General features: G+C 35.4%; 2 protein-coding genes across 4 annotated transcripts; one reads left to right on the top strand and one right to left on the bottom strand.

Moving 5' to 3' along the window:
- Window positions 1-724: 724 nt before the first annotated feature.
- On the top strand, window positions 725-8,881 carry LOC141666658 (protein EMBRYONIC FLOWER 1). Of its 2 annotated transcripts, none has more exons than XM_074472780.1 (7): window positions 725-971; window positions 2,372-2,547; window positions 3,213-3,436; window positions 3,634-3,726; window positions 3,857-4,917; window positions 6,591-7,701; window positions 7,811-8,881. In XM_074472780.1, the coding sequence occupies exons 2-7, from the start codon at window positions 2,378-2,380 to the stop codon at window positions 8,302-8,304; spliced, it is 3,153 nt and encodes a 1,050-aa protein (XP_074328881.1). In that variant the 5' UTR covers window positions 725-971; window positions 2,372-2,377; the 3' UTR covers window positions 8,305-8,881. The 2 variants fall into 2 exon arrangements, with proteins under 2 accessions (XP_074328881.1, XP_074328880.1); XM_074472779.1 differs by having other exon boundaries at window positions 726-971; window positions 3,213-3,505.
- A 1,522-nt stretch (window positions 8,882-10,403) lies between these two features.
- LOC141663803 (L-gulonolactone oxidase 3) lies at window positions 10,404-15,650 on the bottom strand. 2 transcript variants are annotated; one of them, XM_074469625.1, is made up of 3 exons: window positions 14,856-15,650; window positions 13,026-13,281; window positions 10,404-11,449 (listed from the first exon to the last, which is right to left on the bottom strand). In XM_074469625.1, the coding sequence occupies exons 1-3, from the start codon at window positions 15,549-15,551 to the stop codon at window positions 10,632-10,634; spliced, it is 1,770 nt and encodes a 589-aa protein (XP_074325726.1). In that variant the 5' UTR covers window positions 15,552-15,650; the 3' UTR covers window positions 10,404-10,631. The 2 variants fall into 2 exon arrangements, with proteins under 2 accessions (XP_074325726.1, XP_074325727.1); XM_074469626.1 differs by having other exon boundaries at window positions 10,404-11,446; window positions 14,856-15,649.
- Window positions 15,651-22,716: the final 7,066 nt, after the last annotated feature.

The raw sequence follows: 22,716 nt of genomic DNA, 5'->3' as shown, positions 1-22,716 counted from the left end.
CAATATACTTGATTTATGTTCTCAATTATTAAGTTTAATATAATTACGTACTGGTTGCAGTCTGCTAAAAGCCTAAAACTCTCAACACTAAATGAATGAACCATAGTTAATTACCAGTACCTGTCCTATCCTACTCAATTAATTAAAAGAACCAGATTTTTTATGTCCGTGACAGCTGGGATTAAACCCTATGCCCACTTTACTAAACAGGCTTAATAAGATAATTAAACCCTAACCTTTGTTTAAGGTAACTTAACCACACCTATATATGCTTTAAATATTTTACCATTTTTATAGAAAATTAATTACCATCCGTTTTATCGGCCCCTAGTTTAGGGCTATCTTTGCTTTACTATCTTCAACTCACAACCACAGTTCGGCATATTCCTAGTCCACGCGTTTTAGGTCACGTACGCTACACGCTCCAATTACATTTCTTGTAAATGCTCCGGCATCTGTACGTTACGTCTCTGACAAAACACTGAGGACACACCTTTTTAGCGCGTGAGATTCACTCGCGAGGAATGCAATTTAACTAGGTTTTCCAAAGACGACTGCATAGTGGGTTGTGATAAGAAACGCACCTACTCTGCTTACGTGGCTAAATCTGACTGGGTAATAAAAAGGATACCTAGAAAAATAAGTTTTAACGATGAAACAACATGAATATGTGTCTACGCATAGGTTATGTGTGTGTATAAAATGTATAAATACTGTTGAAATAGTAGTTGATATTATAGTGTAAGTCACACACACACCACACAACACACGCTCTTTCTTATCATCTTTCTCTCTCTAGCTTTTGTTGTATTTTCTCTCTCTTCACAAACCTAAATTTCTTAGGGTTTCTATTCATCACGCACTTCAAATTACATCACTTGGGGCTTTGAATTTGTGTGTAAAGATTGGATCTTGGAGCTCTGACTGCTATCAAGAAGAGTAAAGGTGGTGAATTTAAGTGAAGTCGTGGGGTATGTTTTCGATCTGAAACTTTTCAGTTTTTACATACTTACATGCTTTGTATCTATTTTTCTAGATCTGTGGTTACTGTTTATCTTTCATTTTCTTGATTGATTAATTTAATTACAGCTTGGTTTTAATTTTTGTTTCTGTATGTGTTTGTTTGTTTGATTGATGATACTGATGGTTGATCTATGAGTGTTTAATTGGTGTAAAGTTTGTTTCTTTTTGTGATTTGATTGTGTGGTGGTGGTGGTGATATCTATGTTGCTTCATTTGGCAATTGGGGTTTATGTGGATGTGGGATGGATAGTGAAGTGGGTTGACGGGTCATGCGGCGGAGGCGTGGTGAAACCCTAATTTGTGATTTTGTGAATTGGATTAGGGAATGTGTTTGGACGGTGTAGATTGAAAGTTGTAATGGTGTGAAATGTTTTTTTTGTTGGGCCCATTTTTGTAGTAAATGGAAATGAAACCCTAATGGGTATTGGACAGCCCATTTTGTTATTTTTTTGGAGTTGGTTTGAGGTTGTTTGGCTTTATAGGGCGGGCGGTGACTCAGTTAATGCTTGAGCTAACTCTAAATTAGCTGTCTAGAAGAATTAGGGTTTGCGACACTAGAATTAACATAGGTGAATTTTGTTGCCAAGGTGTACTCACGAGCTAATATTTGTCTTATCGTTTGGAATTTAATTGTTGTGACGAGATTAATTTGGGTGTGGATATGGAATTAAAATTTGACTCGCATGCTTCTTCCGGAGTTTCTTATATATCAGTTTGACATTTTAAGAAGTTCAGTAGTTAATCAGCGTATGTAACACATGAATTGTTGTCAATAAAGAGTTTATTGCATGTTGAACTTTATTAGTACACAGAAATGATTTGTCTTGTAGCATTTTAGTTATATCTGAACAAATTAAGGCGAATTTTTATTCGTGAGCTAATATATGTGGTATAGTTTGTAATTAAATTGTTGTTACGTCATTAATTTGGGCGTGGATATTGAATTAAAACTTGAAGGACATATTTGTTCGGGATTTTCTTATATATTTATATCAATTTAGCATTTAAGAAGTACAGTAGTGTATGCTTATATGTAGTGTATTATTATTAATAGGTGTATTGTGGTTGGACATTTTGGTCTACAGAAATGATTTGTCTTTTTGTCTTTTCATTTTATCTTCTCTACTTTAATTGCAGATATATATGAGATAACTTCAGTTTAATTGAATTGACTAGCTATTTCCTTGCTTGTTTTCTAAAACACATCTCTCGCTGCTAAAGGATAGAATTTGACAATGTGTTGATATCGTGCCTCTACATTTTTAGTTACGGTATTAATACATCATTCGAAAAGCAACATAATTTTATGTCTACTCTTGAAATATTTATACACTACTTCTCGTTTCAGCCTAGCATGGAGAAGGATCGCATTGAGGAAAAGAACAATCACACAGGCGCTAATAGCATTGTGACGCCTGTCTCCAAATCAGTAGCAGCACTCATAAAGATTGATTCAATATCTATAGACCTCGGGAAGTCTATGGATAATAGAGTCACAGACAAATGTCATCATTTTTCTATGCGGTAACCTTTTTTAACTGTCTTAATTACTTTGTTCATGGCTTATGAGTTTACACTGTATCACATTGATGATCAAGAAACCTCAATATCTTAGATACTCCATGTTTCATCTAAATGTCAAGTTCCTACTAGAGTTCTAATTATTTACAATTCATAGATGCTCCATTTATTACTCAGGTTGGCAGTAATACTTTATCTTCAAAATGCTGTATTCTTAATATTGATGTTTTAACAGATCTGGTGGGACCAAGCAGAAGTTTAACATGGTCCAAGATAAATATTGTCAATTAAAAGTTACTTCTACTGAATGGCTTTACTTTAATGTTGCAGAGACTATGTTTGTTTATATATATTGGAAATGCAAAGACCAATTACATGACTGAAACTATATGTTGGAGTTGTACTTCCATTTGCAAATCTGAGCTCTATATATATGGTCACCTCTTGCTAATAACTAAAATATGACGTGTTAAAATTGTAAAAAAAAGATAAGCCAATCAGCTGATAATCGTCTCTTAAGATTATAGTAATGAGAAGAGGAGTTAGTCAGTTATGTTTCATCGAGGCTCCAATTACACTATTTGAAGACTGCTACCAGATATAAATTATTACTTATTTGGTAATAACAATGTAAATTTCTTTGATGTATGTTTCTAACGTGCGTGCAGTCAATATTGCACGGACATGAGGACTAAAGATGTTAGAATTTGTGCACCATTTTCTCGTATTGATGATGACGAAACTAAATTGAGGAAGCAGCTTGCTCCATTATGTGTTCCCAAATTTAGATGGTGGTGCTGCCAAAGCTGTGTGCAGGATGCTAGTGCTTCTAGTTCAAGTTCTTCTCAAAGTCAGCAAAATGTAGAGAAAACATCTCCTAGTTCAGTTATAGGTGATCATCCATCATCATGTAGTAACAAGGGAAAAAACGATGCTTTAGTGGGGCCTTCAGCTGTCCATGGTACACTCTTGTGTACTACTTGCAGTATCATAATATACTATTTATGAATTTAAGTGTTGCAGTAACTCGAAAAGTCTGTAATTATTTATTATGTTCGCACATATTTCTTATCTTTCATTCCTCAATAGGCCCAGAGAATGGTATGGAAGATTTTTCTCGTCAACAAATTTGCGATCAAACTTTAACTCTAATGAACCCAGCAAAACATGTGGATGACCAAGGTAAACCGGAACTTTGTATTTTTTGATTTTATTTGAATGAATACTCGTGTTATTTATTTACTATGTTACTAATGCTGTATATACAATTCGAAAACATTAATATGTTTATCATCTATATGGCATGGAGCAGTTGGTGAGATATCAATTGGTAGGGAGTTGGCTAATGTATGTGTTCCAGAACCTGCTAGTAATGTGGCTGCAACTGATGTTCTTGCAATTGAGTACCCAGGGTTCAAAAGTAGCAGTTCTAGTGAAAAGTGTCTTGCTGAAAAAGCTGATACCATTGATGAGGATCCGATGAATGTTGTACTAGCTAATGGAACATCAAATAAAGATACAGAGATTGATGCAAGTACAAGCACTAAGGATCCGGGAGCAGTGAAGAAGGCTAGTTCTACACGTCGAAAGAAAAAGGTGCGCCTGATTGCTGAAATCCTTCATGTCAATGATGAAAAAAGAAGCGACCAGTTAGCTTCTAATAATGCAACTCCGAATGAACATACTGCTCCAGCTTTGATATCTGCTCCGCGAAAAAGAAAGAGTAATCAGGAGCCTGAAATCCTTCATGTCAATGCTGAAAAAAAAAGCGACCAGTTAGCTTCTTATAATGCAACTCCCAACGAACGTACTGCTCCAGCTTCGATATCTGCTCCGCGAAAAAGAAAGATTATTCAGGAGCCTTTTAAGGAGATGCAACCTCCTACTCGCAAGCCCAAAAAGGTTCGAGCCATCAAGGGAGATGCTATTACAACAATTGCAACAATACATAATTCTGACTCAGAATCTGTTGAAGATGATGCATCTGCCGGAACAGGCTTTAAAAATCACATGCCTTTGCAGAAAACAGGGAACGAGCCCTGTTTGTCAAAGTTGAAAACAAAATTGTGTCATGGTGACAATAAACAGGGTTCTTACAAGAGCATGGATAGAGGAAACTCTAAGGAAGATATTGGGCTTGATTTGTCTCTCAACAGCTACATGGATGTTGACAAGATCAAAAACTTAGTCCCGAACAAAAAGACCACACTCATTAATAATCATCGGATGAAAGAAGGAAGTCGTACTGGGCCATCATCCGTTCCCAACTTTTCCTTTAGCAAGGATATAGAGGAGGATATGAGCGGAAGAATCGCTTATAGCACAGATATCACTCGTCAGGAGGAAAACAGTGTATCTCTCCGTAAAAAGTTGGTATGGACCTCTCTACACTTACTAAATCATTATCATCTGTATGTTCCTCATGCCTTTGTGTTTTTCCTTTTCACTAATATCTGTGTGATAGCATATTTTATTGTATTGACAAGTTTCAGTTTCTGGATTTCGATTATATTTAATGTTGTTGGCTGGAATTACTTTTCGTTTCTTATTACACATCATTTTTCCAACTAAATTTGTTAGTTATACATCTGGAGTTGATTAAGGGTTTAGGTATTATACATCTGGAGTTGATTAAGGGTTTAGGTAGACAGCTTGTCAGCGTACATTAACTGCAATTTTTCTTCACTGCTCCTAATTTTCTCGTATAAAACAATATTATATAAATACTTTCCTTTTACCGAAAAATGAAAATCATAGTACTAGTTGGTACAATAGAAGGAATATGGTGTTATCGGAGGATTCTATGTATCTGGATACAAATATATTTTTCTGAATCTTGATAGGTCTGAATTTGAGGGATCGTTAATATATTAAATGTTCTCCCCTTCCCCTCCCTCCCTCCCTCCCCCCCCTCTGCGTGGGTGTGCGTTGACTTCGTCCTACTTATCCACAAATAGAAGCAGATAGCTAAAATATTTCTCTCTCAAATTTCAAGTGATAATAATACTAAAAACCGAGATAAGCTAACATTAGAGTAATCAAGTGAGACCTAAAATCTTTTAAAGAAGTTAATGGGACAGACTGCACCTAGTCACAAACGCGAATTCAGCTCTTAATTCTATTATGGCCTACATTTAGTCCCTCACAACTTGGTGTGAGATTGTATGATTGACATTGATATTTAACCACAACCATTGATTCCTAGCAGCCTTGATAGCCTTATTTAGTTCTTTTATACTTTGTTTTCCTCGAGCCTCCTTTCTTGTGAAGCAGGAATTTATGCCTTTTGCAGCAGTTTTGCACTTTTGCTCCCTTGGCATATACTAGCAGCTAACCTCATCTTTTACTAGATAATGAATGCACAATAAGTTACACCTCAAATCTAGAGTTTGAAGAGATGTAAAAGGTAATATTTGAACAATGAATTACACTTTAAACTAGCAAACTCTAAATTATAAGATATATCTAATAAAGAAAAAATAAGGCTTTGTATTTGAGTGCCAAGTAACTAATAATTGTTTATTTTTACCTAATTTGATGAATTTCATATGTGTCCTTAATAAAGTATTTTCACCTGTGATAAAACAAATCTGGATTTTGAAGGACATGAACTTGGTGAAGCTTCAGTCACAGATATACTGGAACTGCTGAACCTTATAACCACCTAGTGAAGTGTATTGTCGTGCTGCAAGTATGAAATTTTTATATGATAGAAAAGACTGTAGTAGGCAAATACGAGCTTGTGGTTGTTGGTACAACCACAAATTCAGATGCTTATACTTTTGTAATGCATAACTTTCACATTAGATGCCTGCCTGAATAAATGGGACTGCAATGAAGAATGCTACTTAATTTTTTCCTATGGTGTTTTCCAAATTATGAAAATTTAGACTGTTCACAGATTCAGATGGAGAGTCTATGTTATTTCTTTCAATATGTAGGGTTATTATTAATATATTTCATGCAGGTTGTGCAATTTAACATTTAATTATATAAATGTATACTACCATATGATACGAGTAATAAAAAAATTGCTCTTGTACCAGGAACTTTCTCTTGGGTGTAGCAATAACAAAGCTGCTGAACCTAAAAGGTTTTCAGAGGCTAGAAGGAACAATACTGATCAAAGATCTGACACTGTCTTTGAACAGAGAAGCTATGACGATATACCAATGGAGATCGTCGAACTCATGGCTAAGCATCAATATGAGAGAGGTCTTTCTGAAGCTGAAAGAAATTCCTGCCTGACAAAGAGAATCGATGAGCGTAACTATGAAATGATGGGACTTTCTGATGTAAATGGGAGTGGAATGCAAGCACAGCAGAAGGAACACAACAAATGGAATCCCATCAACTTATCTCAAGCAAGCAGTAACCATTACGTTGTTGGCAACAGAGATGAAAGTCATGTTTTGCCCATGTTTGGTACCTGCTCGCAGAAAAAACAGAAAGAATCGGTGAGTGCCCAAATACCCCAAACTTCTGCTTCAAGAACCTTCATAAACAATACCACGCAGAATTTTCTGTGGAGTGGTGATAGGTTGGTGCACAGATCGTCACCGGCATATACTCAGGTAATTGATACATGCAAAACAACAAATAATGGTCCACAACATAGTGGAATGGCAGGAAATATTTGGGCTTCTGGTGCATCAAGTATCATACCTTCTAATCCTAAGTTTCCTCAAACAATAGCAAGTGGGACGAGTAATATGGCTTCTTATTTGCCATATCCAGATCTGCACAAGGGGAAGACAATCCGGGATCTTGATCTGAACCGTTCAGATCCAAATGATTCAGATGTTGAAGTGTTGAGCGGTCCTGTTGTAGCCGATAATAAAGACAGATATGTTAACCCAAAGGAATTGAATTCAATACACCCATTTTCTAATGAAGCGATACCAGCAATGCAGTTGCTCAGCCTCATGGATGCAGGAACGCCCTCCCACTCTCCATTCACCATTAGTGCGAAGAAAGTGCTTGAGAGGCCTTTCTTTCCTTGTAATAATCACACTAGCATCGGCATGGTTGAAAGAGCAAATTTATTTGAAAAACCGCTTTTCCCACAAAGTCATCAGGTAAAGGAATATTCTGGGCCAGGGCCTTCTGTGTACAAGTCCACTGCCAGCACAACACGGATGCCATCTGCTTATTATGGTAAAATTTTCCACTCTGACAATTCTTGTGCTTGTTCATTTACTTTTATGTTGTTACATTTCTTGTTTTCACATTTATAGAAACTTTAAAATGGTTTTTGGTTTTACAGGACCAAATATTGTTACCTCTCGGCAGCCCGAGAAAGCAAACAAAATATTTATACCCCAACAGAATAAAGATTGGATGGTAAGAACGCCTGTAGGCGCAAATGGTGTTTCAGACATAATTAGTGGATGCAATCTTCATCAGGGAAAGCAAAAGGGAATCATAAGTGCCTCAGTTGACGTAGTTTTTCCTATGCTGCCTAAAGCACTAAAAATTACAGAGAACCACAAAGATGTGGGGTCCTGTCAGATGCATGGAACAATTAGGCCTCTGAGAGACATATCCAAAGAGGAAGTGTGCAATGTTAACCGAAACCCTGCTGATTTCACCATTCCAGAAGCAGGAAACATGTACATGATTCATGGTGGAGATCTGAAATTCAACAAGGACTATTTAGTCAGTAGGGTCGGTGGTTATGATGGAATCACGAGGCATGGGTTAAAACTAATAGCTCCAAATCGACAGGCTGTGGGTCGGGGACCAACGGTGTTCCCTTGATTGGAAGAACTGCAAAGAGTAAGGATCAGTAAAATGTCTACTTTTGTTTATGAGAGTTTTTCTGCAGAAGACTTGTTTCTTTGTTCCTATCTGGGCTTTCTTTGTTTTTATTTCATGCGATGTAAACTTTCTAAATTGTCATAAAAAGAAACTTTGTATGGATACTAAGAGAATAAGAGACATCCCATCCAGCTCTGCATTGAGGTCTGTGACCATTTGGCTTGATCCATATCCAAGTTGAGCTGATGGTTGGCTGACTGGTATATGCTGCCTATACTAGAACTTTTGATAGTTTAGAATCAAGCTGCAATAGCTTGTATGATCTTTTTACCTGATGTTCATTCCAACGGCTCTGCGGTTTAGAGGCTCACATACAAACTTCAGCTCTGGTACGGTTCTGTTCTGTATTGATAGATCTTGTTGTACTTCCTTTGTATGTGATTACTGCAAATCTTAAGTTATCGAATGTTTGCTTCAGGACCGTAAAGATATATAGTTTCTTGTTTTTGTTTGATAAGATAAATCACTTGTAACTTTGAATAATATATATGTCCAATAGTAATGTTGTTGAAACTATCATCTTCTGTTAAATCCTGCTCAGCTTGGGTTCTACCAGTTCTTGTTTTCTGAAGCTTCCTTTTTTCGCTTATATAAAGCTGTTGAGCGTTCATTTGTTGCAAAATATGCTGTTCTTTGCTTGCAATTCTGGACGGAGCGCCAAGCTCAGTGACAAAATTTGGTAATTAGACACCATATATAAAATCCAAAACAATTGCATATTTGAAAGCAAATATTCATAAATGTTTACTTCGTTTCAAATTTACATCAAAAAATGCATATATAGTCACGTCATCCATCATAATACAACTTGTTCTAATTTAAAAGGATAAATGTAATGTAAGAAATGGCTATAATAATTTAACCTATAGTACAGGATTTGAACAATATTAGTTCAGGGACCACGTCTCAGGCTCTCAGCAATGTAGTATCCCTGAGTATTGTCATAAACAAATGTAGAGTACTATTTTAATTACATTTTTTTTTATTTGTTATTCTATGTTGTAGATCTTTCCAGCTGTATATCTTAATTTCTTCAACCTCTTAAATCTTAATTTCATAATTAAATTAATGCTTCACAAAATGAACACCGCAGATTCAGAATCTACAGTTGTACAGAAAGTGGAGGCACCGTGTCTGTTAGTTAATTAGTTTTAGGTGATGTGATGTCTGCAATTATTTAATTTTATTTGTATATATGAGGATTTTTGAGATTTTTCCGAGAATATTTCTACAGGATCTTGTAGAGTGGACCATAATTAGAGATCCTGAAATGCCGGATAAATATTAGAACTTGACATATAAGTTGAAACTGAAGCCAAATTAACTTCAGAACCAAAAAAGAACAGCTAGGTTGTCTAAAAAAATACAATATCGTATTATAATTCTTGTGTAGCAAATAGGACTGAGCTTTCTACGGCTACCTAGCTACAAGTCTTGTGTGTGTGGGGTCTGGGCGCAAAGGGGTTGATACTAAAACTTGAGATTACGAGAGAGACGACCAGCTTGTGACATATCTTTTCCAGGAAAACAAAATGAAAAGAATCTTCAAAATGAGTTTTTACCGTATCGGAGAGGTCTTAAGATGACTTTGTAATGAAAAAAGTGTGTTAATCTATCATACATATACAAAAGTTTTTCTTTGTGTATTTTATCTTTTCCTAGTTTCGAACCCTCTAAATCATATAAAAAGGACTAGATAGATGTCATTACACCGAGAGTTGATTTTCTCTAAATTTACAAAGAGTGTTTTAGGTTTTCAGTCCTAAAATTTTTAAGAATTATAGTGTCCATTTTTGGGAAATAATTGGAAATTATATAATTTTTAGGGTATAATTTGTTGGTGCATATATACAGTGTGTGTATAGTATTAATTTGGGGGTAGTTGCATAACATGCATTTTAGGGATATATATACTGGAACATGCATTTCATCATTTATAATTTCAACGGAAATCTGATACACTTTTTGGAGCTCTTTGCACACTAGAACTACTCAGACCAGTGCTTACTATAAATTTAGACATAATACTGTGCAAAGGATTTAGATTATTAAGATTATTCGATCAAACAAATAAAATTGCGACATAACATATGGATTCTGTACCAAATCACATGGCTGGTGTGCTATATATGCCATGCAAGTGCCCGCTTAATCTCTTAATGAATTTTTACAAAATGCAGTTAAAAAATACAGAAAAATGTCCCATGTTACCTTTGACTTACTGAATCTTATTTTCATTCTGGAGATAGAAGCAAAAACATATAATATTAGGCAACTACAGAAGCTAAATATCTACACACACTAGCTTCTTTATACACAACACCAGGTTTGCAGAAGTACCCGTTTTGAGGGCTACAATGTCTGTCTTCTGAACAAATACATTGTCCCTCCAAACCACATCCATCAACTTTCTCCCCTTCCCTCCCCAAAAGAATCTCATCAGACCATTCACTAGAAAACATATTAGTAGGATCCAATTTTCCCTTTGCTGCAATAAACGTATTAAACTCCGCATACTTTCTCTTGACATCAAAAAATGCTACAGCCCGGTTTTTTGCCCAGTGTGGCTTCGCATCATACTTGATGAATGCCATCTGCTCCACCTCTTCCATAATATCTTGATTTAATCTTGGACTCATTGCATCGTTAGCACGATAATAGTTAAAATCCACCACCACAGAGTCCTCAGATTGACCTAATAGTGCACTTGACTTTTTAATAAAACGGATTAAAAATCCATTATACATGTCTATTCCGCAGAAATTTTGTGGCTTTAGGTCTCTTAGTTTTTTGACATCAAGAAGAAAGCTTCTGAACGTTGGAATGGTGAAAATGGCCGTCGTCTCGTAGAAAAACAAGCCATTGATTCTTGGATCCCATGCACAAGAGATGTCAATCCTAGAAGGTGATGAGTATAAACAAGAACCAGAGGTTTGCATTTTGTGTTGATGACCTATTACCGGATATCCTGTGAACAATATGTTGTTTTTTAGCCCGTTTGCTGTTAATTTCTTGTATCCCACAAAAGTTGATGCCAGTGCACATTTTCCGTTTACATTTCTTGCATTTTCAAATGCCTTTTCTGCTAACAAACGAAATGCATAGATATTAGCTGTCAAATGGAATAAAACCAGGGTACAATTCGCTTGGGAAAGAAATATCAAACAATTAGGTATGAAACTGAAGTTTCAGCTTTTCTTAATAATTACACTTATATGCCTTGTTCTAGCAAATGTCTAAGGTGAGACAATTGAGGATAAAACTTTACTTTGGAACAAAACCTTTACTTAATTAGGTGATATATGTATAATTTTTTAGTGAGCACTTGATAATTTTCAGTCGACTTGGAGCAACAATTACAGTTTTCAACACAGCACAATACTTTATTCCCCATTTTAAAACGACAACTAAAAAATTTCTTTGGAACGCCTAATTATAAATAGTCTTTATTTAACATTCGAAATGAAATTAAATAACTGGTAATTGCATAAAACTTTTTATAAATATTAAAACTATAACTTAATAGGATACAATTAGTGAATAACTTTTAAGAATACAAAGCAATTAAGTATAGATAATAGACGAATACTACCTTTCACGAAAACACAATAACTTTCAATTTTTAAATTTTTTTATGAAATACATGCACCTGTTCAAATATTTTTACATGGGTTTATCAACGATTTTTAGTAGTGATAAATTATGTTATATTTATGTAAATACATATTCCGGGATATGGTTGGCAAATGGCGCTCAGGAAAACGATTATAACAATGTGAACAGCAATCGATATTATAATATGTGTCACATCGTTGATTCGAATTTAAAATAGAGACGCTCGATATCTGTGAGAATAGCATGTGATGACCGTTGTTTTAGCTTGTGTGTTAACTGTTAGGAGGACTAAATTTATTCACTTTCTCTGGTTCCAGGACTTTCAAGATCGTGCCCTACATGATCTCTAGTGTATCTCTGTTCTAATTACCTAGGTTGAACCACGCATTCATATTCCCTACCAAATTACAAACGGACCAAAAGTGAAAATTGTACGGAAAACATCATCAGTACTGTTTTTAAACTAGCTCTAGCTTCGTCTAAAACAGTGAAAAGTATTATATGAAAATAAGCCAGGCTACAACTATCCCCTGTATTGTGATTAGTTTCAAGTCAATTAAATCTAATGTCCATTATTTTATAACATTTTTTTTTATCTCATTTCATATTTCTGAGAGGCTAAACATTTAATCCGCTCAATCGCAAAAATCACAAAAATCATTGATAATTAATCCGCATATTATGAATAATTGCAAAAAGTGGGTGATCGTAGATGCAATTTTCGATAACCGTTAATTTACAGTTTGATTGCGGATTCATTATTTTAAAAAATGCGAAAATTCAACCACAATTGCAACCGCATATTATATAAATTAATTTATTTTTAAAAAGAATTTGAAATATACGTATAAATAAAATTACTCAAATTTAGATTTGACTAATATATATAACATCCGTAGAGTTTTGCATAAATGGTTGCTAAGTGATTTAGGTTAAAACAGGAGACTGACGAGAAAATGTATATAGAAAATGAAAATGAGTAGGTATACGTACAAAGTGGTGTGTGTAGATATAAAAGAGGGAAAAGTAGGTAAATGTAAACGTACCAGCTGCTCTATCAGATTTGGAAACGAGAATGAGATTAGACTGAAAACCGATGAAGTCATTAACGCCATCGCCAGGAGTAGTTATAGAAACTCTATCATCATTTCTGTATACAGCTGTATGTCTTGATGGGTACCATGTTATATCCCCAAACTCATGTTTCTTTCCGTGCTCTGTAAACTCATCTTCCACTGCATTATCATTTGTGAAGTTATATGTTATGCTCCGCTTCAATCCTTTTTCCACTGCCACTGTCACCTGTCATTTTTAAACCCTTATTTCTTTTGTGTTAATTCCCATGCCCACTGAACAACCGCGGAAGTGATTATTATTAATAATTATCAGAGTAAATTACATGGGGTGGTGCCCGTGCTTTACAACAATTTTCAATATATATAATGGTCAAATCTTTATATTTTCAAAATGTTTACCCATTTTTTCTTCCGCCTTTCAAACAAAATGTAAACTCCTATTAATCTCTTTGTTTTTCTTTTATATGACGTTTGACTTCTAAGTGCTTTGACCAAATAGTTAAAATAATAATTTTTAAAATTTTCTATTTGTGAATAAAAATATATAACTAAAAATTTAATTTAGAAAAAAAAATTTAAAAACTATTATTTTAACTATATGGTCAATGAACTTAGAAACGTGTGCACAAAAGTCAAACGACATATAAAAAATAGAGGGAGTATTTGCCGTTAATCAACATATTGAAAGCGTAAATTAGATAATGGTGTCCATAGTTTATACTTATCTTTAAAATATTGGCTGCACTTTTAAAATTTTAAAATAATGATATATTATCGTTGTGATGAGTTTTAAAGAGTTTTTCTAGATTGCTGATAATACTAGACATCGATTAACAAATCACTCTCATGATCACACTGGTTATAAAAATTTTCAATGGTTGAATGCTCTTTTCCGTATTTTAGTTAAAATTTTGATCCATAATCTTGGGTGAGGAGGTTGAGAAAAATTGGAAGAATTGAAAATACTAAAGATTATTTGAGTTGTGTTTGTATATATTTATTTAACGATATTATATATTTTTAATGACAATAAAGGTGAGAGTCTGAATAAGTAGTAATTTGACGAAACTATTCTTTTGAAAGATATTTTTTTTTAGAATTTATGAAAATTTAACCATTATTTTGAAAATAAGTGTGAAATATAACCACTATTCTGTAATTTATGTTTTAAATACATTATTTAACGGGAGTTAATGACAACCATTATTTTGAAGGCTGAAAGAAAAAAAATTTGGAAATTTGGCCACTATTTTAAAAACGATCGACGTAAAATACGGCCATCCTATGTAATTTATTCTAACTATTATATTAATTTACAACAAATATAAAATCTACAGTATATCATAAAACTTATATATGTAAATAATTTTATTGTATCAATAATGTATTGGAACTTGGTAATTAGTCAATATATTAAAGGTATTTAAACAATTTAAAAATTATATTTGAGTAACCCTTCGGGAAAATGTAATAAGTACATATATAGTACAATGTTGTTCTAGGTAACTAAAAAAAATGTTTTCTCGAGTATATAGAGCTTCCCTTTTCACTTTTTTTTTTATAACTCATGGGTAGTCCTTTTTGTCTCTATCTTTTAAGTTCTAACCATCCCCTCTACAATTGGCTTTACCTTATGTCTAATTACCAATCACCGGGTCCATATGCTATCATTCTCTTTGAGAATTCCAGGCTAGCATCTCAAAACATACACTCTGTGAACAAGATTTCAAATAGAGGAGATAAAAGAAAATACAAGTAAATCATACTTTATATTTAAATTTGAAATATATAGTAGCGTACCTTGGAGATGACACCCAACAATCCCAAAGAAAGCTTAGCGGCATTTAGAAGCAAATCTTGACCATTCAATCTAATCACTTTAGCATAACCCTCTTGTTTGGTCCCTGGAACCACCAAGCTCAATCCAACAACATGATCATGTACTGCACCTCCTTTGCCCCACCAAGAGCTCCCATGCGCTCCGGTGCTTATCATTCCCCCCACGCTAACGCCTTCCCAATAAGGCGATGCCACCAGACTCAATCCAGCTTCCGAGACCTTATCTATCAAATCTCTCAGCCCTACTCCTGAGTCCACTGTCACCAACATTTTATCTGAATTTATCTCTATTGCACTATTATAATTTTCTGTACTTATAACCATCGAATTGCCTAAGCCAGTGCCCGGACAAGCGAGTTTCGGAATGGTGTGTGAAAATTTGGACACTACTTTGACCTTAAGCTTGCTCTTACTTGCACTAGCGATAGCCGAGACAATATCCTCTTCTGTTCTAGGGTAAACAATTTCAGGGAAACTACAGTGTTTTCGGTCTCCCCACACGCCGTAAGCATTGGAAAGCGTGCAGCCGGTGGCATTGCAGCTGACTGGGGACGCTGGCGGCATGCAATGGATGGATGGTAAGGTTAGTACTGAAATCCATAATATAATGAGGTGTAGATGAGATGGGCTATGAAGCAGCTGCCAAATATAAGCCATTAATTAGTAAATGTATCTTTGCAATATTGTAGTGCCGTATTGAAAAGACCTTATATTCAAATACAAGAAAATATTTATTTGTGATTATGAAGAATATAACGGCACGTTATAAGAAGCTTAGAAGGGAAGTAATTAAAAGGAAAAAGATAGTAGTAGCTTGAATTGAGCACCAAGACATGTTACACCGACTTCAATTCCTATACCTTTCTAAATTTAAAATTTTGGATCTCCTGATGCTTTCTGTTGTCCTAGTCTGTTTGCTGGACGTTTGGTTTGAGGTTTTTACTAAAACACTGCAGAATATATACAATTCCAATTATACTTGTCTCTTTTTTAAAAAATAAATAAATTTATATGGATCTCTTGATTCTTAAATTTATATAAATTCTAAACAAATATAATCACAGAGAAATGTGTTCTATTATTATGCACAAGCAAAGTATATATAATTATAAGGGTGACAACAATCCCTAAATATAAGGTCAATCAATCGCTAACAATATACCCTAGAGATATGATTGACACGGACTATGTAATGATAATATTTACACACTAAAACAGTATCAATCACAATCACAATGTGATAATACCCCCGTAAGATCAAGTACGGGACATAACTTGAAGCCTGGACCGTAAAGTATGAAATGAAGATGAGCTTAATGACTTCGTGAAGATGTCTCCCACTTGATCAACAACAACTATATGACTGACTTTAAGAAGACCAGCATCTACACGCTCTCTGACGAAATAATAATCCAGGTGAATGTGTTTGGAGCGGGCGCCAATAACCGGATTGACTGACATGAAAGTTGCGCCAATATTATCACATAATAGTTGCGGTGGTTGTGACAGAGAAATGTCAAGTTCATTTAGAAGTTGTTGTAACCAAACCAATTCAGTAGTTGTGTAAGCAAGGGCACGAAATTCAGCTTCAGTGCTACTGCGAGCCACCGCACGCTATTTACGTGAGGTCCAACCGATCAAATTCGGACCAAAATAGATAGCAAAGCCATACTGAGAACGACAATCATCAGGATCGGATAACCAGCCAGCATCAGAGTAAGCACGAAGCTGAGGTTGAGTACACCGACGAATAAGAAGATCATGATCAATTGTGCTTTTGAGGTACCTGAGAATGCGCTTGGCTGCCTTCCAATGCTCTTGCGTTTGAGAGTGCATGAATTGGCAGACTCTATTGACAGCATATGCAATCTCAGGGCGAGTTATAGTAGTATATTGTAAAGCTCCAACAACCTGGCGGTACAACCGTGCATCATCAGCAGGAATGCCATTCTTGTGAAGTCGGGTATTTGAGTTGGCAGGAGTTGGTAAAGGCTTCATGCGACAAAAATAAACCTGAATCATGATTGATCACTTCAACACCTAAAAATAAATGGAGGGGTCCCAAATCCTTTAAAGAAAATATTTTGTTAAGAGTCTCAATAAATCGAGAGATGTAAGATGGATCACTTTCAGTAATAATAATATCATCAACATAGGAAAGTAAATAAATAGTCATTGTGGGTGATTGATGGACAAATAATGAAGTATCAGAATAAGGGGAGTGAAACCCATTAGAGAGCAGAAAAATCTTAAGCTTATCAAACCAATCGCGAGGTGCTTTCCGTAGTCTATATATAAATTTATTGAGTTTACATACATGAAGCGGGAAAGCAGGATCAACGAAACCTTTTGGTTGCTCCATGTAGATGGTTTCATGCAATTCACCATTGAGAAAGGTGTTGTTGATGTCAAGTTGGCGAATGAACCATCCTTTGGAGAGGGCTATAGAAAGCGCAAGTCGGACAGTGGTTGGCTTCACTACGGGACTGAATGTATCAAAGTAATCAACCCTTCTTCCTGATTGAACCCCTTCGTAAGAAGACGAGCTTTGTAACGCTCTATTGAACCATCAGTGTAAGAACCCAAATTTTTGACATCGGTAAAAGACCTTTATGAAAAGTAATATAATAACTCGAATTTTTGAGACCTTGTAAAACGCTTAATGAATAGTAACCCTGACAGACAGGAAAAACTTTTTAGATCACACTATGTTGTGCATGAGAAATTGAGTTTCGGAGTTGATAACATGATTATACGTAACAAATGAGTGTATGTAAACGCTATTAGTTTTCGAAGAAAACGAACTTTGAAAAATGACCGTATCTACGAACCATCAAGGATTATAGGAATTACAACATAATTACTAATTTAAAATCCTAAGGATTTATATCCAAGAATAATACTTCAAAACATAAAGAACGTATACGAAAGGATTTACACCGCGAACCATTTACGAGAAATGATTATAAAAACGATTAAGCGACCGAGCAAACGCGGGAACGAATAAATAAACATATCGAACCAAAATAACTAAACTAATTAACCATGATAAGAAACTAACCATGGTTAAATCATCAAATAGTAACCTAGCAATGATAACCTAAAGCTAAGAAATAGTGAGCTAAAGCCTAAAACCAAGTAGATTAGCTTGTAGTCTAGGAAGTAGGGGTGTACATGGGTCGCCCAACCCGTTTAACCCAACCCAAACCGGCCCTATTTTCGGCCAACCCAACCCGAATATTTTAAACCGTAATTTAAATGGGTTAAATTGACATTAAACCGGCTATATTGGGTTGGGTATGGTTTTAAATCTTATTGGGCCAACCCAACCCAACCCGGTGTAATCCAGTAAGTGTCATTACAGTATTATATGTTATACAAATTATAAACAGTGATGGACCATACTGATTACTGAACTTCAAGTCCAACCCAATTATTCCTCCGCTGCATTCTCTAACCCTAAATTAAATTAGCGCGATTATTTTCTCCTTACAAGCCGCAACCCCAAGCTCCCAAGTCCCAACCCCAACTCTAAACTTCACCACCGAACAACAGCTCCACGGCTCCACCTCCAAGATTCACTAGACACAAGTAAGTAAGTACAAATCTTTTCTTTCTTTGTTTATCCTTCACAGTAAGTACATACGCATACACAAACACAATTACACAAATATATCGATTTTGTTTAGTATGTACTTTTTGATTAGATTTTTTATAGATGTATATGTATGCAAGTTTACGTTTATATATGACTAATTGTCTATGTATGTGTTTATGTTTGTCGCTGTGTTGGTTCTTTAAATTATGCACTGAAGTTGTTTGATAAATTGTTTGATAAAGTGTTTGATATCTTCTGCTCATACCTCATAGCATTTACTTTTTGTCGCTGTTTTGGTTTTATTTTATGTATGTGTTTCTTTTTGTCGTTGTGTTAATTGTTATGCAGCAGCATGATGTATTTACTTTTATGTGTGCGTGAAAGTGATATTGTAGACTAAGTCGTTTGAATACGATTGAGTTTGTGACTGAAGTGTTTACTTTCTTTATGTGTAATTGGCAGGAGATGGACCAATATGTCTTTCCACTTGCGGCTGAGAAGGGTGATGTTACTAACCCAAATCCCACCCCAAACATGTCTCCATATCCCACCTCAAATACTCCAAATCCCAGTCCAAATGCTATTCCAAATGACACCCCGGACACCACTCCCATTGAGCTTAAATCACCTAAAAAGGAAGCTGACAATGAACCACTCACAAAGAAGAAGAAACCAGTGAGGATCTCCGATGTTTGGGATCACTTTACTAAAGTAACGGGTGGAAGTTCAATGCATCCTAGATGCAAATGTAACTATTGTGGAGCTGACTACGCTTGTCATAGTACCCGTGTTGGCACGAGCAGTTTGTGGGCTCACTACAGAAAATGTAAAAAGAATCCAGAAAGGACAGTGGACAGGAAGCAAAAACTGCTTAGCTTTCAAAAGGAAACTGCTGGAGGCCCTAATCTATTGGCTGTTACCTTTAACAAGGTGAGATGCCGAAATGCATTGGCCAAATTTATTGTGAAGGACGAGCAAGCTTTTAAAGTTGTTGAGGGTGAAGGTTTTAAGGAGCTTCTACAAGAGTTACAACCAATGTTCGTTGTTCCGAGTAGGGTGACTACTGCAAGAGATGTACATCATTTATTTTGTCGAGAGAGGACAAAACTGAAGGAATGGCTGACTACTACTGGTCAAAGAGTATGCTTGACAACAGATTGCTGGACTTCTAGGACTCAAATGTCATATATGTGCCTTACAGCGCACTATATTGATAAAGATTGGAAATTGCACAAAAAAATCATAAATTTCTGCCTGATTTCGAATCACAGAGGTGATACCATTGGCAAGGCCATTGAAACCTGTTTGCTTGGTTGGGGAATAGAGAAGGTATTCACAGTGACCCTTGACAATGCTTCTGCTAACAAGGAGGCTGTTGGTTTCGTGAGAAGAAGGGTGAATGCTTGGAAAGCTGGTATACTTGATGGGGAACATATGCATATGAGGTGCGGTGCTCATATAGTGAATCTTATTGTAAACGAGGGTTTAAAAGAGATGCACGACTCAATTGCTGCTATAAGAACTAGTGTAAGATACATTCGTTCATCTCCCTCAAGGTTACAAAAATTTAGGAGCTGCGTGGAGAAAGAAAAAATTGATTACAAAGGAGGGCTGGTTTTGGACGTGCAAACAAGATGGAATTCTACTTATCTAATGTTAGATGTGGCACTGAAATTTGAAAAAGCTTTTACAAGGTATGAGGATGAGGATGATAAATTTTTGAGTTACTTCAATGAAAAAGAAAATGGTAAGAAGAGGATCGGGCCCCCCACGTCTACTGATTGGCAAGCTGCTTCAGTCTTTGTGAAGTTTTTATCCACTTTCTATGAGGTTACTCTTAAATTTAGTGGGACTTTACATGTAACTTCAAACAATTTCTATCATGAAATTTGTGAAGTCCAGGCTATATTGAGTGATCTGGCTGCTAGTAATGATGATTTTTTATCTTCGATGGCTGCAAGCATGAAAGGAAAATACGACAAGTATTGGGGGAATGCAGATGATATTAATCCATTACTATTTTTAGCTGTTGTACTTGATCCGCGTTACAAGATGGGCTATCTGAAATACTGCTTTGAAAATATTTATGATGCAGAATGTGTTGCTAGAACTGTTGTGAAGGTGGAGTCTTTGCTACAACGTTTGTATCAGTCTTATGATTACAAAGGTGACGTTGATGGCTCTAAGGTATTCCTACTGAACCTGCTTGTTCGTGTCCTGATTCCTAAATAGCTTATATGCATTATTAGTTACACTGTCAAAGCATGGCTATTTTGTTCATCATATTGATTATCTGAATAGATCATTGTTATAAACTAATAAAACTATAGTAGTTGAAGCACGATAAAATTTAAGATTGTGCCATTCATTTCTTATTCAGACATGTGTTATCTGATATAAAGGTTCTGAGATATATGATTATGTGCTCACCTTATTCTAATAGCAGTCTCTGTTTTTTGTGTGCATATTGCTAGGAGCTTAAGTCTAATAGCATGGTTGGGTGTCCTGAACACAGGAAACTAATGAAGAACAATATAATTTATATATTTTTTATAATATGAAAAAAAATTTGAATACTGAACCTATCATTATAAACTCTGCAGTACTTAGTAGTGAATACAATTTTAAACTCTGTTACACTTCTAATGACAGGCTGCTAACAATTTACCTCCAACAAGTGCTGGTGGTACTGTGGCAAATAGAAGAAGATTACTGCAGAATTATATGCATCAGCAGCAAATTGAGGTGACCGAAAAGAAGAATGATATTGATAGGTACTTGAATGAAGAACCTCTGGATCCTATGACTTCTTCATTCGACATCTTACTTTGGTGGAAGGATCATGCTGAAAAGTACAAGATTTTATCTATGATTGCTAGAGATGTTCTCTCAATTCCAGTATCTACAGTTGCTTCTGAATCAGCCTTCAGTACCAGCGGGCGTATTTTGGACCCTTTTAGGAGCTCTTTGAGTCCAAAAATGGTAGAGGCATTGGTGTGCACGCAGAGTTGGCTGAGGGATGATCAAGGGGGGCTGAAACTTGACACTTATCTGGATGAAACACATTCTTATGAGTTTCTTGAGGAGGGTAAATTATCTAAATTTAGTTTTATTCCCATTTTTCTGTACGAGCTTACTTCCCAATTCCCATGAATTTATATTATATATTTATCTATTTTGTAGAGAAAGTTAACAAGGTGAAAGATAAGGACCATGCCAAAACAAGTGCTAAGATCGCCACCAAGACCATCGATATCATCGACGTGTGATTTTGACATGGATTCTTCAGCAGTCAACACATGTTTATGTTATGCACTTTGATTAGTTTGAAGTTTAAAGACATTCTCTATTTGGCTAAAACTGTTATGACTTATTTGAATTAATGATTGTAATATTTTGGTTGGAATTTAAGATACTGGACAGTGGACTTATCACTGAAATTATGAATTATGATGGAATTTGTCTAAATTTGTTCTAGTACTGTTTTTTTGGTTCAATTTTGTACAGGAGAGCAAACTTTTTATATTTTCAGAATTTTTTAATATTTTCAGAATTTTTTAATAACCCGTATAAACCAACCCAAACCAACCCAACCCGATGTACTATGGTTTGGGTTGGTTTACGAATAAATTTTGATGGGTTGGGTTCGAAAATTATCAAACCGTTTTTCATGGGTTGGTTTGAGTTAATGCTTTAAACCGGGCCAACCCGGGCCGTGTACACCCCTACTAGGAAGCTAGCATGATTTGTTCAAAGATATGCCAACATACTCTAGTTCTAGGACATATGATAGAAGATATACAAATCAAATACAATCTTATGCAAGAAGCATTCAAGAAACACAACACAAAACTCTCTCACTCCTCATTTTCTTCTTCCATTCGGCCAAGCTCCAAAAAGGAAGGAAATCAATTTCAAAAACCTCTCTTCTAGTCATGGCAAAAATCCCTCATTAATTTCCAAGCTTCATACATCCTAAACTAAGGTAATATAAATTTTTAAGCTCATTTTATCAAGATTTGATGGGTGAAATAAATTCAAGAAAGATGAGAATGAATAGTATGAATAGTAACTTTTCTTTGGTTTCTTGATTTTAATGGTTGATTTAGGTTCCAAAAACCCTACCCAGCACTCCCAAGACTTCACCATCACCAAGAAAACATCTCAAGATTTCAATAAAGGTATAAATCTTTGACCCATCTTTATTTAAGGTTTAAGTTCAAG

Source organism: Apium graveolens, chromosome 6 (genome assembly GCF_009905375.1).
Source record: "Apium graveolens cultivar Ventura chromosome 6, ASM990537v1, whole genome shotgun sequence".
In the NCBI taxonomy this organism is placed as follows: Eukaryota; Viridiplantae; Streptophyta; class Magnoliopsida; order Apiales; family Apiaceae; genus Apium; species Apium graveolens.
The sequence above is the reverse complement of the archived record's forward strand: the minus strand, read 5'-3'. Positions and strand labels throughout refer to the sequence as shown.